General features: G+C 43.6%; 1 protein-coding gene across 2 annotated transcripts in view; it reads right to left on the minus strand.

The window, feature by feature from the left end:
• Positions 1–16,162, minus strand: part of WLS (Wnt ligand secretion mediator) — a 75,158-nt gene that overhangs the window by 19,959 nt on the left and 39,037 nt on the right. For both annotated transcript variants that reach the window (XM_061633392.1, XM_061633393.1), the window contains exon 3: positions 1,885–2,009. In XM_061633392.1, the coding sequence (XP_061489376.1) occupies positions 1,885–2,009 (125 nt within the window). The remainder of the gene's footprint in view (positions 1–1,884; positions 2,010–16,162) is intronic.

Here is a 16,162-nt window from a genome sequence, read left to right on the forward strand (position 1 = left end):
TTTAAAAAAAATAAACTCCAAACACCACAATTATTCAGCCATAGGAAGTGTGGAATGTAAGAGAAATAATATAACATACATTTAGTTAATACTTTCCATTCAAAACCTATCTTTCACATAAGCGTAACTGGTACAGCTACTAAAAAGAAAAATATCCTTTCAATCCCCACACACATGGGGTGGAAGAAATCGTGAACATTTGTTAAAACAATGGGTTGGTCCAATTAAGTCCTGCTCAGAGCAAACCCACTGAAATGAATGAAACTAGTCCATTAATTTCAATGGGTCTGCTCTGAGTATATTGGATACTGGATATTACTCAACATATTCAATATAAGGAAAGCTACACCAAAAAAAGAAACTAGGATGCTGGAAGCTTGTATTTGCAAAAGGCATCCACAGGAGATGGAATGCTCATAACTTAAGGGTTAAAACGGAAGTACAACATTTCAGAGTCAAGTCTCCTACGCAATGGGCTTACATTTTCCATGCTCACGAGAAATGTCACATTTTGATTGAGATGGAGAGCTGAAGATCTTACTACAAGCCAAAGCACAGCCTCATAGGAATTTTAAGCAAGAGTAAGGGGAAAATGGCCTCTGGAAAAGGCTCATGAACATACATCTTGAGTTCAAGGTAACATCTGCCTCCCCTTGACCTTTCTTTAGGTCTTAAAGCAGCAGGCTCAAAAAGATTTTCTCTAACAGATGCAATAGATGCTGTGCAGGTATGCCTAGCGGAGCTCACTGGCTGTGATCTTTCAATGTACTGTCTGCAGTGAGCTAGGGTGGCAACAAGTGTCTGTAACTTCCCCCCCCCCCAGGTTCCACAGGTTGTTTGGGTACTAACTACAGAAATGATCCTGCTTTCAATTTCCACTATGATGTCATTTCTGCTAGGTAAAAATCAGTGAACACAGATTTATTTTGAGGAAACGTTACTGAGCACTTAGCACTTCAAATACTATAAACACTATAAGCACAATGTATAAATAATAAAATAAAGCCGTATGCTGTAAGAGGGCGGCTAGATACTTTTTATTTATAACCTTTCTTTATTATTTTTAAAGACAAAAATAATGGAGATTCTAAAATAAAGAATGCTTACTGAAAGATAGGAACTGCTGCAAAGCAAAAATATTAAAATTAAAATGTGTAATAATACCGCTGTGTTGCACAGAGATTTGGAATTTGGAGGAGGTACTCAGGAGAAGCACAACCCGATCCCTATTCCCTTATCCCCATGTAAGAAAAAATGAATTGCACTTATAAATTCTGCTTGATCCCAGGGGAAGGAGGAGCTGCAGTTGAGAATTCTCACGTGTAGTCTGTGCATTCAATAATTCTCGCATGTGGCCCCCAGCTTTGTACATACATTCATGGGTCCTCATAGGGGGAAGCGGCAAGGCCCCTTCCAACATCGCACTTGGCCCCTCCCAACATCGCACTTGGCCCCTCCCAACATCGCACTTGGCCCCATAAACCCTCTGGGTGACCCTGAAAAACTGACCATGGGGAGAAGGGCACTGAACGCACTCCTTGCCCAGGATGCTATGTATCCAAGGTCCAGCCCTGGGTATGCTCTTAGGATAACTAGAGTGGAACATTTGAAAGCTTATTAAAACTTTGAAGGATCAGAACTCAACCTTAAGAAAAGCTGAATTACAAAATTGGGCAAAATAATATACTAGCTTGAGTTACTGAAATGATTAATATATTTTAATATAAATTTAATAAGTAAAATAATTGAACATAATTTAAAACAACCAAAATATACAATTAAAATGTCATCAATACAAATATATAGAGATGGAAAGCTTGCATAACAAATGTGTTCCGATACATAAGATACTGAGAAATCAAGTTTCTTATGCGAGGAACCTACTTTTGGAGCTCCGAAGGTACATTTGAGCTTGCGGGTCTCTACTGCTTGTGCCATTTGTTGCCAGTCACTGAACATATCATCGCGGTACGCCATGGAGACATCCAACAAAACTTCTGCATTTTCTTCTGCAAGAACAAAGCAATCAAACTCATTACTGAAGGAATTGGACAAATCATAAAAACCAACACAAGCATCTAACATGCCACTGGCTTGCAGGATACATTTATTCACGCATTTGGAGATTAGATTATACATAAAGCTTAGCCTGCTGCGCACTTGAAAGAGAAAAAAATCCAGGCTGTCAGATCTTCAGTGTTCTGGAATGAAGTCTTACTCACTGTGTACACTAATTAGTTTAGAGTGGCACTCTCTTTCATAGCTCTATACATTGGCCTGATTCTCATACCACAATAAGCCGAACTGTGACTCACTGGGGCTGTGTGAACATGCAGACTCCCAGAGAAGAGTCTTCAGCCTCTTTGCTCCTTCCCAGTCCTTTTCACTGCTGTGCTGAACTAAGCCAAGGTTTGCTCTTAGCTGCAGCTGGGTTCAGATAACATACTGAGCCAAACTTTGCAGAGGAGCAAAAACAACCAGGGTGGAGCAAAGTGGCTGTCAGCTCCTCTCCAGTAGTCTGCATGTTCACGAGGACCCAGTAAGCCATAGTTTGGCTTACTACAAAACACTGATTGGCTTATCATATTCTGCAAACAAGGCCAATAAATCCACAGGCTCTTAGATGCATTCTATTACTAAAATACTTCTAAATATTCTATTGACTCAAATATTTTTGTGACAGAGCTAGAACCACAACAAGTTACTCTTGATTTTGAGCTATCGGCAGCTACAACCTTGGCTGTAGTTTTTATACGAGACCACAAAAATATTACTTGTGTTTGGCATAAATATAATCCATCTGCAAGCCCAACATTGTACACATCATCAGAAGCTTGACACACAAGAAGCTGCAGCCTATTAAGATTCTAGTCCCAACCATCAGTGCCAAGAGCTGCAGAAAACAATGGTTCTTTGTGGTTCAAAATGCATGATTTCCAGCCTGCAGTTGAGAAAGACAGTTTCTTTGAAGCTCTGCTGGCCTACACATCTGTTACCAGTTTCAAAGTTATAATTTTATTGAGATTACGTGGAGGGACGCTCATCTAGTGCTGGGAACGGGTGTGGAAGAGTTTTGTGGTTCAGACCTTCTATTTATACAATGCTTGGAGGTGTTTCTCTTCTGTATGGGAGCAACAACGTTTTTTGGCTTCTCCCCCCCCCCACCGCTTTCCAAGCTATCTACAACCTGCATGTTCCAGATTTAAAATATAAGTCTCTATGTCAAAGATCATCATTTTTGGTAAATAGCTGAATATGTAAATCCACAAAACTCTCTTAAAATGGCAAGATATAAAGGATTAAAACAAAACTCTAAATGCAATTTAAAGTCATACATACAGCACAGATGAGTTTTGCAAATGTTGAAAATGGCACATTAGTAGTAGAGGTTTTGCTGTCATTTGGGCAAAAATCCTAAACACAAAACAAGAACTTCCTCTGCCTTCCACAAGTTTTGTGTTTTTGTGTAAAGTTATGGAATACAATTCCATCTCTGCCCAAAACCCACATTTCAACCAATGACTTTAAACTCCTATCCTGATAGTCTATGAGCAGCAATAGTCATATTGCATTGTTTTTCCTCGCTGGCCCAGTTCAGAGTTCATACCATTGTTAGCCTGATGAGAATGAACCTTGGTGAGTCCTCAGCTCATACACTTCCTTCCTCCCTCTCTAGCAGAGCTAAATTTTTTGGTTCTAGTTTAGAGTAGATGTAGCTTGTCATGTCATCAAAATCCAGCAAACTTTGGCTTATATTAAGTATGGTTCATTAGAAACAAGTCAAGGTCAAACTGTTGTGAAGCTGGCTTGGTTAAACAAAGCATAGTTAATATTAACCAGTTTGTTGGATTTCAGTGATGATAAGCTGTAGAAATAAAAGCCAGAGAAAGATAGAGTGTGAGCCCAAGGCTTGCTGTAGTTCACTCCTGTCACACTAAACTATGGTTTAAGCATCATGTCTGAACATGGCCACTGTGTGGCAATTTGGATTTTGTCACAGAAACTGAACTAAAAAGAACCTCAGCTCTCTTAACAGTTTTCCAGACAAGAAGAGCATGAAGGACAGGAAAACAAACATTGCAGTACTCATCTATCTGACTGACAGCAGCAGTGAACATACAAAACCTGCAATCATATGGGTGTGAGCCCCAACAGGCACAGTGAGATGTGCTGAGGTCATGTTTCACACGCTTACTGAGAATATTTTTGTTCAAGCATTTCCTGACTGTTGATCACTGTTTATTATTTTTAGTATTTTATAGTCTGAGTAGTTGATTTTTTAAAATTTCATTTGCTAATTATTTTTGTTATCTGTATTACCTGTATACATATATTGCATTGAGTCCTTGATTCTTTGTTATTTTAGACTGACTCCTTACTGTAAACCACTTTTGAGATATGTCATGTATACTGTAGTAAGCTGTCTATAAATTGACTAAATAACTAAGATAAATAAATTTGCTTAGTAGGAAGTCACACTGAACTCTGCTGGTGTTAAAAACATGCTTAGGATCAAGAGATTATACAGGCCTTGTGAAATGTTCAAGGACAGCATGGGATATGGGTCCCCCCACCCAAATCATGGAAGAGAATGAAAAAATACCATATGGGTAGAATGTGTTGCACTGCTCAGCCACCACTCTTAAGCAGACACCAACATGGGTGGGTGCCCATGTACTTCCAGGTAGGTGCTACTGGATGGTGTCGGAATCAAGGGCGTAGGTGCAGCAGAGCTACCTGTGCTGGGAGCTCCAGCCTATGTCTATATCAACCCGCCACCAAGCAGATGAGTTCCCATTTTATTCTAAATTTTCAATGAAGTTACATTTTAACTGACTGCGCTGACCTTTTTAATCTGCTCTTACCTGATTTCCATATGGTTTTACCACAATATTGCTTATTTATTATATACTAGATTTTATCCTTAGCCCCTGCCTTGATCATTTTTTTAATGGAAAAGCAGGTTAATATATGTAAGATTAAATCTTTTCTCCTTTTCCTGCTTAAGTGGTGGCTGAGCTGTACATTTTCTCCTCTGCACACACCACATGTTGCTCTGCTGCAATGGGAAAAGGGCACAAGGCTGATGCAGCTCTTTAAGAAAGATACAGGAAGGGCTGTCCTATAATGAACATGGCAACTGGTTGAAAATGCAGCAGCCAGTTACTGGCCAAGGTTCCACTTAGAGCTCATGTAACTCTTGCTATAAAACAGCTGCACTGGTTGCCATTTTGTTTCCAGGCCCAATTCAAGGTGCTCACACGAGTGCTTAAAGCACTAACTGACTTAGGCTCCAAATACGCGAGAGGCCACCTGCCTCCCTACTGACCTTCCAGTATGTTAAGATGGACAGAGGGGGCCCTCTTGGTAGTTCCACTGCCCTTAGGAGTTGGGGGGGGAAGCAGTCTGAGAGAGGACATTCTCGGTAGCAGCCCGAGCTGCAGAATTCCTGTCCTACAGAGGCGTGCCTGGCACCTTAAGGTGCCCTCTCCCTGCCAAGCTCTTCCTGAATGTTGATGTATTGACGTGCAGCTACATCCTGGTGATGGAAAGGCCTTAAACAGAGTGCAAGGAGCCACTCATCTCCTACGACCATGAAGCTGTATTGTAGCCCACGCTTCAGTCGCGGCTCTCAAGAGGGAGAGAGAGGGAGAGGGAGGGAGAAGCAGAGGCCCCAGGGGGTGCTTAAAAGTCAACAACATGCTGATGGGTACTGCAGGTATTGTTCTCTGATAGATGTAGCTCTTCAACTTGAGAAGTTCAGCAACGCCTGTAATAAACTTTTATCACAGAACCATTCATGTGCTATCAGACAAGTTTAAACACTGGAACATCTAACTGCAAACACATACACATTACTTGCCTGTGAAACAAGAGTAAAGACCAGCATTACCTTCATACTATACACTAAACGCCCACGATAGAGATGTGTTGCATTTTCTTACATAAGCCATGTACAAAGTCTTGCCTCTGAATTTGACTTAACATTCCACAAACCATTCCTCCCTTGCAGATTAAGCTGTAGACTCAAACTCCTCCAGTTCCCTTTCTAATTCTACAAGTTCAAAAACTTTGTTCACGCCACAATGATCTAAAAATAAAGACACCACTGCCCACAGTGACAGCGCTTGCAACTTGAGCATGCCAATAGCATTGTTTGGAAATATGAGAAAATCATGCTACTTCCGGGCTTCATAAGTGCGGAGGGTGCCCTCTGGCAAATGTGACAAGTGACCAGCTGTCCCACCAACTTCCAAGCTGCAAAGGGAGGCAGAGATCCTCCTGGCAGTTTGCGTGGGGACCTCACCAGCTCCACAATTGGGAGAAACTCAGAGCTATTTGGCAGTGGCACAGCCAAGGCCTCTGGAGTGCCTCAGACACACAGGGCCAAGCCAGCAACTCTCCCCTTACTGACTTTTCTGTTCTGAAGCAGGAAAAGCAGGTGGGATGTGGGATGCATGCAGCTGCCCCAAGGCACACTATGCACCTTCAGGCAGCTGTGTCCAACGGACTATTCTCCTCACCTGTCCTTCTTTCAGGAAGGATGTGTGCACATGGGCGTTGGACATCCCTGCCCAAAGCTACAGCAGCATCCAGCATGCTCCTCTCCCCATCCATCTTATCTGTGGAAAAGGCTGGAAAGGGCAGGCGGCTTGGCGGCTACAGTTTTTGGCTTGGCCAGCAACGCCAGCCAAAAATTGTAGATAACCTGGTCGTTTTGTTGTATGGGAACGGAACCACTATACCATAGCAAATACAACATTTTCAAGGAAAAAAGGGTTCATCAGATGGTTCTGAGCAGGATCATGCAGTGTTGCAATCTGACCCTGAGAGATGTTTCTTGTGGCCATGTCTCAGGTGTAGTCCTTCCCCAGTCTGACAACGCCATCATTTAAATGCATTCATCCTTACATGGATTATAACTGGAGCTGGTGAAGGATACAGATATCCAAATGTAAGTCCTGCATAGGGAACATGAGACACTTCTATCTTCCACTGGTAGCTTTGGGAAGACCCACTTAGAGCAGCAGCAGGTGAAAGCATCTTTGTTTTCACTACCTCTCAAGTTGTGTGCGTGGCATGGGGGGTATGTTCCCTCTCAGTTTCAACGCTGAAAAGAGTTGCTGTTAGAAACGGTTTCAGCACATAGCAGTGCTGGACTAGTTACCTTGCTGCTGATCTAACTAAAATTGCTGGTATAAAAGCAGCAGTTCCCAAAGCATGGCAGGTGTCCTTTGGCAGAAGTGGAAGAGAATGAGGAGAAAACAAAACAGAAGCCCTTAAGAACATAAGAACATAAGAAGAGCCTGCTGGATCAGGCCAGTGGCCCATCTAGTCCAGCATCCTGTTCTCACAGTGGCCTACCAGGTGCCTGGGGGAAGCCCGCAAGCAGGACCCGAGTGCAAGAACACTCTCCCCTCCTGAGGCTTCCGGCAACTGGTTTTCAGAAGCATGCTGCCTCTGACTAGGGTGGCAGAGCACAGCCATCATGGCTAGTAGCCATTGATAGCCCTGTCCTCCATGAATTTGTCTAATCTTCTTTTAAAGCCATCCAAGCTGGTGGCCATTACTGCATCTTGTGGGAGCAAATTCCATAGTTTAACTATGCGCTGAGTAAAGAAGTACTTCCTTTTGTCTGTCCTGAATCTTCCAACATTCAGCTTCTTTGAATGTCCATGAGTTCTAGTATTATGAGAGAGGGAGAAGAACTTTTCTCTATCCACTTTCTCAATGCCATGCATAATTTTATACACTTCTATCATGTCTCCTCTGACCCGCCTTTTCTCTAAACTAAAAAGCCCCAAATGCTGCAACCTTTCCTCGTAAGGGAGTCGCTCCATCCCCTTGATCATTCTGGTTGCCCTCTTCTGAACCTTTTCCAACTCTATAATATCCTTTCTGAGATGAGGCGACCAGAACTGTACACAGTATTCCAAATGCGGCCGCACCATAGATTTATACAACGGCATTATGATATCGGCTGTTTTATTTTCAATACCTTTCCTAATTATTGCTAGCATGGAATTTGCCTTTTTCACAGCTGCCGCACACTGGGTCGACATTTTCATCGTGCTGTCCACCACAACCCCGAGGTCTCTCTCCTGGTCGGTCACCGCCAGTTCAGACCCCATGAGCGTATATGTGAAATTAAGATTTTTTGCTCCAATATGCATAATTTTACACTTGTTTATATTGAACTGCATTTGCCATTTTTCCGCCCATTCACTCAGTTTGGAGAGGTCTTTTTGGAGCTCTTCGCAATCCCTTTTTGTTTTAACAACCCTGAACAATTTAGTGTCGTCAGCAAACTTGGCCACTTCACTGCTCACTCCTAATTCTAGGTCATTAATGAACAAGTTGAAAAGTACAGGTCCCAATACCGATCCTTGAGGGACTCCACTTTCTACAGCCCTCCATTGGGAGAACTGTCCGTTTATTCCTACTCTCTGCTTTCTGCTTCTTAACCAATTCCTTATCCACAAGAGGACCTCTCCTCTTATTCCATGACTGCTAAGCTTCCTCAGAAGCCTTTGGTGAGGTACCTTGTCAAACGCTTTTTGAAAGTCTAAGTACACTATGTCCACTGGATCACCTCTATCTATATGCTTGTTGACACTCTCAAAGAATTCTAATAGGTTACTGAGACAGGACTTTCCCTTGCAGAAGCCATGCTGGCTCTGCTTCAGCAAGGCTTGTTCTTCTATGTGCTTAGTTAATCTAGCTTTAATAATACTTTCTACCAGTTTTCCAGGGACAGAAGTTAAGCTAACTGGCCTGTAATTTCCGGGATCCCCTCTGGATCCCTTTTTGAAGATTGGCGTTACATTTGCCACTTTCCAGTCCTCAGGCACGGAGGAGGACCCGAGGGACAAGTTACATATTTTAGTTAGCAGATCAGCAATTTCACCTTTGAGTTCTTTGAGAACTCTCGGGTGGATGCCATCCGGGCCCGGTGATTTGTCAGTTTTTATATTGTCCATTAAGCCTAGAACTTCCTCTCTCGTTACCACTATTTGTCTTAGTTCCTCAGAATCCCTTCCTGCAAATGTTAGTTCAGGTTCAGGGATCTGCCCTATATCTTCCACTGTGAAGACAGATGCAAAGAATTCATTTAGCTTCTCTGCAATCTCCTTATCGTTCTTTAGTACACCTTTGACTCCCTTATCATCCAAGGGTCCAATTGTCTCCCTAGATGGTCTCCTGCTTTGAATGTATTTATAGAATTTTTTGTTGTTGGTTTTTATGTTCTTAGCAATGTGCTCCTCAAATTCTTTTTTAGCATCCCTTATTGTCTTCTTGCATTTCTTTTGCCAGAGTTTGTGTTCTTTTTTATTTTCTTCATTTGGACAAGACTTCCATTTTCTGAAGGAAGACTTTTTGCCTCTAAGAGCTTCCTTGACTTTGCTCGTTAACCATGCTGGCATCTTCTTGGCCCTGGCGGTACCTTTTCTGATCGGCGGTATGCACTCCAGTTGAGCTTCTAATATAGTGTTTTTAAACAACTTCCAAGCATTTTCGAGTGATGTGACCCTCTAGACTTTGTTTTTCAGCTTTCTTTTTACCAATCCCCTCATTTTTGTGAAGTTTCCTCTTTTGAAGTCAAATGTGACCGTGTTGGATTTTCTTGGCAATTGGCCAGTTACATGTATGTTTAATTTAATAGCACTGTGGTCACTGCTCCCAATCGGTTCAACAACACTTACATCTCGCACCAGGTCCCGGTCCCCACTGAGGATTAAGTCCAGGGTTGCCGTCCCTCTGGTCGGTTCCATGACCAACTGATCTTGCAATGATTCTGGTGTTGTTCTTTGGTTTAGAAATGTGAAGAAACCCTACCACCAATCAGTAAAGCAGAGACGGCTATATGGCCCTCGCACTTAGGTTAACTGTTATCCAGGTCCACCCCCACCCCTCTGGCTGTTTGTTTAGCAAGAGCTTGGATGAACACACACACACACACCCCTCCACCAAAAGACCCATTATGAATCATGCAACCCTGAGTTTTGTTGGATAGATCAGCCTACCCCATCTCCATCCTCTGGTGTAGGATACAAAGCAACAAAAACTCATTATTATGTAAAAGACCAATTTTAGTTTGGCTACACTTACGAAGGTGCCCGCAGTGTTTGGGACACCTCGTTCCCAGTCTGTATCTGGATAAAGATGTTTTGTTTTTACCGCATGTTGTCTGCTGCCCTAGGCTCCTTTTGGGAGGAAGAGCAGGATACAAATGTATGACGCTAAAGTTCAAAGCAAACTGTGTAGCTAGGCAAAGGGTGTTTCCAGGTGGAGTTTATCAGCCCCTGGCATGCAGCTGCAGTGCCCCCGACACCTGCAACCCCACAGGAGCACTGCCAGTCCCCATGTTGATTCGCTGCTCATGGAGGTGGCAAGGAGCCAGCTCACAGCCATGCAAGCGGAGCCTAAATTCCTGAGGCAAGCAGAGGAAGAGCTATTCAGAGATAACCAGAGAATGCTACGGCAGAGAGGAATAAAGCACAAATGGGGAGATGGAGGCAGAAGACTGCCAGAGTTCTGACTCACTGAGAGGAATAAAATTACTTACAAATTACTGGAGTGGCCTTCCTCGTTTCAGAATGAGCCTTTTGTGCTAGCCCCAAATAAGAGATTTCTTCCAGTTGGAGAAGGAAAAGTCTCTCTTACTGTCTCCTGAGCTTCACCCCCTCCAGTTCTCCTTCAGGAGCCCATCTAGTCAAATATCAGGTTACTTGCATGCAAACATTCCCTTTCAGAACTGCATCCATTGTCTGAGTGATTAAGCCCTTTCAACAGCTGTGTTATTGCTGGAAGATGGTCAGTGTTATTCACACAGGGTACTCCTTTCATGTGGCTTGTGAGACTTGCTGCTTCATCAGAACAGAATTGGAGATCAGTTTGGAGATTTTGATGATTTTTTCTTTAAAAGAAAACACTCTGTAAGTTGCACAAAATGTTTGCTGTATTTCACTAGTTAAAAGCAGGTGAAAGAGCTGCTAGCGATTTCCAAGAGGACACCAAGCAATTTCTTCCACCTGCAAAAAGGCATCTGTGTTCAGGATCTGCCTGGAAAGGAAAATGGATTATTATAATGACACAAATTGATCGCGTCAATTTCTGCACACTTTTGGGCAGGCAAACACTAAACACTTTGAAATCAATGGAAGCTCAGAGGTTGCCTTTAAAGCAGAGCTTGGAAAAGTTACTTTTTTGAACTACAACTCCCATCAGCCCCAGCCAGCATGGCCATTGGATTGGGCTGATGGGAGTTGTAGTTCAAAAAAGTAACTTTTCCAAGCTCTGCTTTAAAGTAGCAATCAGTCATTATGATTGACCAATTGGAACTGGATGCTGGTTTAGCAGCTGAGGTGCCAGATGTGGAAAGCATGCTCTGTGTGAATGGCATTACGGTGAACCTGTGGCCCTCCAGATGTTGTTGGACTCCAACTCCTATCTACTGCAGCCAGCATGGCCTATGGCAGTGATTATGGGAGCTGTAGTCCATCATCATCTGGAGGTCCACAGGTTCCCCATCCCTGCTATTGTATATACAACCTCTGACAGGACTGTTGCCATTTAACCCTAGAACAAAGATAAGCAATGTAAGCAACACATGACCCCCCGCATTTCTCCCCTTTTGAAGGCACTTAAGAAAAGCCTAGAAATCATTTTCCTGAGAATTCTTGCTTTTCTCTATCACAAACCCAAAATATCTCCCACTTAGCCCTAGATATAATAGACCACCGATCTATCTACAGATGCAATGACCCACTTGTCCCTTAAAGAAGCATCTGACAGCAGTTTCCATGACCATAGGGTGTAGTACCCTTGGAACAATAGGAAATTGCTTCAAGAGTCCTGTTCCTTTATCTGTGAACGGGCTTGTAGCATTATATCTTCCAGTAGAGAGAAAGGTTTAGCTTAGCCCTACTGTGCTAGTTTACTACATAAAGTGCAGTATTTATTAGAAAGTAATGTTATTTGTTATTTAATTTTATTTGTTATTATAATGTTATTTGTTATTTAATTTAATTTTTGTAAATTGTATTGCTTTTATTGTATTTTTATATCTGTGTTTATTTTTCTTTGTAAGCTGCCCCGAGGGCATTTGGCCGAAAGGCGGGGTATAAATAAAATTTAATAAATAATAATAATGTGATTTCAGATATTCATGTGACCAAGGGCAGCAAGGGCAACATTGTGTGCATTTGATTTTAACTATGTGAACTGCCCATAGGGGCACAGCTCAGGGTACTTCTGCTTAAGTCCCACTGAAATTAATGTGGTATGTGCAAGAGCGGCCTTTAATTAGGGTATTTGGGGGACAGCACACATGGCCCTCCAGATGTTGTTGGATTCCAGCTCCCATCAGCCCCAGCCAACAGAGATGATGGGAGTTATCATCCAACAACATCTGGAGGGCCTGTTTCCCCATCCCTGCCCTAAAGACTCAGATTCATAGTCGGAGGGTGTCCACCCTATTGTTTTAATCGTATTTGTTTTAAACTAATAAATAGAATATACTATATTATATATATACTAATATAAATAGAATATATAAATATAATTTATACATACATAATATATAAATATAAATAGAATATACTGAATAATAGTAATAATAATAAAAGATGCAAGAAAGAATGAGAAAGAGAAGACTTAGAAGATAAGTACGGATAGGGGAAAAGTGCAACAAAGTGGGTGGATGGATGCATGTGAGGCGTGTGTATACACATGTATGTACAAGAGTGTATGTGAGAAAGAAAGGCTGTGGTGGCGATGATCTCAAGTTAAAACAGAAGCAGGGAACCTGGGGCCCTCCAGGTGTTGTTTGACTCCAACTCCCATCAGCCCCAGCCAGATGGCCAACAGTCAAGGATGATGGGAGCTGTGGTTCAACAACACCCAGAGGGCAAGATTCTCCATGCCTGCATTAAGATCATTACCAATCCTAACCCCTTTCAATACACTTTTATAAGAGTGAGAGGTGGCCCTGCAAACTGCTCAACGTGTGACCCATGAAACATTTCCCGCATGTGGCTGTTGTTGGAAAAGAGGTTTTGCCATCCTGATATAGGGTCAAAGCTAGAAGCACACTTTACACCACAAACCATTACACATATGCTGCCCCCAAACAATAGTTTGCCTTATCACTATCTGTCACTTGCATAGTTTATTCCCACATTTAAATATTACAGCCATTAATTTGTTCACAGCTATAATTCAAACAAAATACAAAAATATTTAGTCAGTGGAAAGACCCAATTTCCATAAGCACGCATAACAAACATGCTTCAGAAAGAAAAGCTCAGCGTCCTTCAAGGTCACTAACATCAGCCTCCAAGATGTTTTTTAGTTAGAGCATCAGAATCAATCTGCATTAACTTGGAGTTAAAATGAAACCACTAAAGATCTATCCAAGGCATCCTGCCAAGACTGGGGTTTTATTCCACTGCCAGAAAATCTTTCGCTCGTTAAATGATGAATTTATAAGGACTCAACAATGCCATTGCCCGGTTCTTTGGTTTCAGCACATGGTATATAAAGAAACTGTAATTAAATTGTGGTAAAATTGTGACTTTTAAGCCACTGATTATCTTCATTTGGTGATTCAAGCAGCCAAGGGATACTGGCCTATAGAAGTGACTGGACTGAGTCACACAATGAGTCACTGAGGCCATTTTTATTCCACTGGTGTCCCCCGATCCAAGCATTCTATATATGCCCGAACACACCCTCTCTGAATCCGAATGTCAAACACCAAAATAACTCTGCCCACCAGGAAACAACTGGAAGTAAAGAACTGCTGCAGGTATCTTGGGTCTAGGTTTCTGATTGCATACTGGGCTTGCCATGTCTCTCCCGAGAGTGGGAGGGGAAAAAAAGGATGGGTGTTCAAAATGAAGAAATGTAGTGAAAAGCCAAGTCAGTGAATGACTACTAGGGCAACATGGAGACACGGGAAAGCAAATAAAGTCTGCACACCATTATAGTCTTAAACAGCCCCGCCCCTCGCTCAGGAAGGAAGGAAGCCTGCCTTCCTGCCTTCAAAGGAAGGAAGCCTGAGAGAATACTAAAGAGTTAAGCCCCAGCTGATAGCCATCAGCCTCAAGTAACACATCATTGGCTGGCAGCAGTAGCTGGGAGGAACCAGCCACACATATAAAGTCAGAGCACCCTAGTGAGGGAGCCTGCTCCACGAGCTAGAGGGAGCCCCAGCTGACGAAGCGTCAAGGCGAGTTAAGCAGCAGAGCGAGTTCGGCAGCAGGGTGAGGAGGCCAGGGCCCCCCACTCTGCCCGTCTGTTCCCTGATCTCAACTAAACCGCAGTCTCCAACCCATTGACGTAATAAACCTTAAACAAAACTATGCAGGTAAGAAGCCAGCAGGGGTGTGGGGGCTTTCCAGTGTTTTGCACCGCCTGCAGCATGTACGACTATCTGCCTGTTGGACAGAAGTCGTGGGTGTGCTCTCGGTGCAATGAGCTCCTGGCTCTCCGGGAACGACTTCATTTCCTTGAGGCCAAGGTGGCGGACCTGGAAAAGCTGAGAGAGGCAGAGAGGTGTGTGGAGGAGGCCTTCAGGGACGTTATAGCTGTGTCCCACTCCAACGATGATAGCTCTCCTGCTATCATGGACAACGATGGTCTCGGGGAAGGAGAGCATCCAGCTGAGGAAGAGGGAAACGATCCCTTAGAAGGGACCCATTCCTTGGGGGATGAGCAGCTATCCTCTCGTGCTGAGGATATATCTCCAGGGGGTGGAGGGATCCTTGTAGTGGGTGATTTGATCATTAGGAACATAGACAGTGGGGTGTGTGATGGGCGTGTAGACCGCAAGGTGTTTTGCCTGCCTGGTGCGAAGGTTGCGGATATCGCCCGTCGTTTAGATAGTTTGGTAGACAGTGCTGGGAAGGAGTCAGTGGTCGTGGTGCGCGTTGGCACCAACGACATGGGGAAATGCAGCCGTGAGGTCCTGGAAGCAAAATTTAGGTTGCTAGGTAGGATGCTGAAAGCCAGGACCTCCAAGGTGGCTTTCTCTGAAATGCTACCGGTTCCACGCGCAGGACCAGCCAGACAGGCCCAGCTTCGCAGTCTCAATGCGTGGATGAGACGATGGTGTCGGGTGGAAGGGTTCGGATTTGTTAGGCACTGGGGAACATTTTGGGACAAGCCGGGCCTGTACAAAAGGGACGGGCTCCACTTGAACCAGAATGGAACCAGACTGCTGGCACTTAAAATTAAAAAGGTAGCAGAGCAGCTTTTAAACTGACTGAGGGGGGAAACCCGACAGGAGCTGAGAAAGGTCCGGTTCGGAATAAACCTCCCCCCTGGGATAAAAACCAAAGCAATGATGAAATTTTAAAAGGGGTAGGCCTAGAAGTAGGCATTGTGAGAGCAGGGGCACAGGATATAAATTCAGAAGAGCAAAATTACCACAGGCCTAACCACAAGTGCCAAAGACACTTGAAGAGAGACACTGCTTACAAGTGCCTGTACGCTAATGCTAGGAGCCTCCGAACCAAGATGGGAGAACTGGAGTGCTTGGTCTTAGAGGAGAGCATTGATATAGTGAGCATAACGGAGACCTGGTGGAATGGAGAAAACCAGTGGGATACGGTTATCCCTGGATATAAACTATATCGGAAGGACAGGGAAGGACGTATTGGTGGCGGAGTTGCTCTATACGTGAAAGAAGGCATTGAATCCAGCAAGCTCGAAACCCCAAAAGAGGCAGACTCCTCCACAGAATCGTTGTGGGTGGTGATACCGTGCCCCAGGAGGGACTTAATACTGGGAACGATCTATCGTCCCCCTGATCAAAATGCTCAGGGAGACCTGGAGATGAGATATGAAATTGAGGAAGCATCCTAACTAGGAAAGGTGGTAGTAATGGGTGACTTCAACTACCAGGACATAGACTGGCTGCATATGTGTTCCAGTCATGACAAAGAAGCAAAGTTTCTAGATATTCTAAATGACTATTCCCTAGATCAGTTGGTCATGGAACCGACCAGAGGGACGGCAACCCTGGACTTAATCCTCAGTGGGGACCGGGACCTGGTGCGAGATGTAAGTGTTGTTGAACCGATTGGGAGCAGTGACCACAGTGCTATTAAATTAAACATACATGTAACTGGCCAATTGCCAAGAAAATCCAACACGA

The sequence above is a fragment of the Rhineura floridana genome, chromosome 6, assembly GCF_030035675.1.
Source record: "Rhineura floridana isolate rRhiFlo1 chromosome 6, rRhiFlo1.hap2, whole genome shotgun sequence".
Taxonomy (NCBI): Eukaryota; Metazoa; Chordata; class Lepidosauria; order Squamata; family Rhineuridae; genus Rhineura; species Rhineura floridana.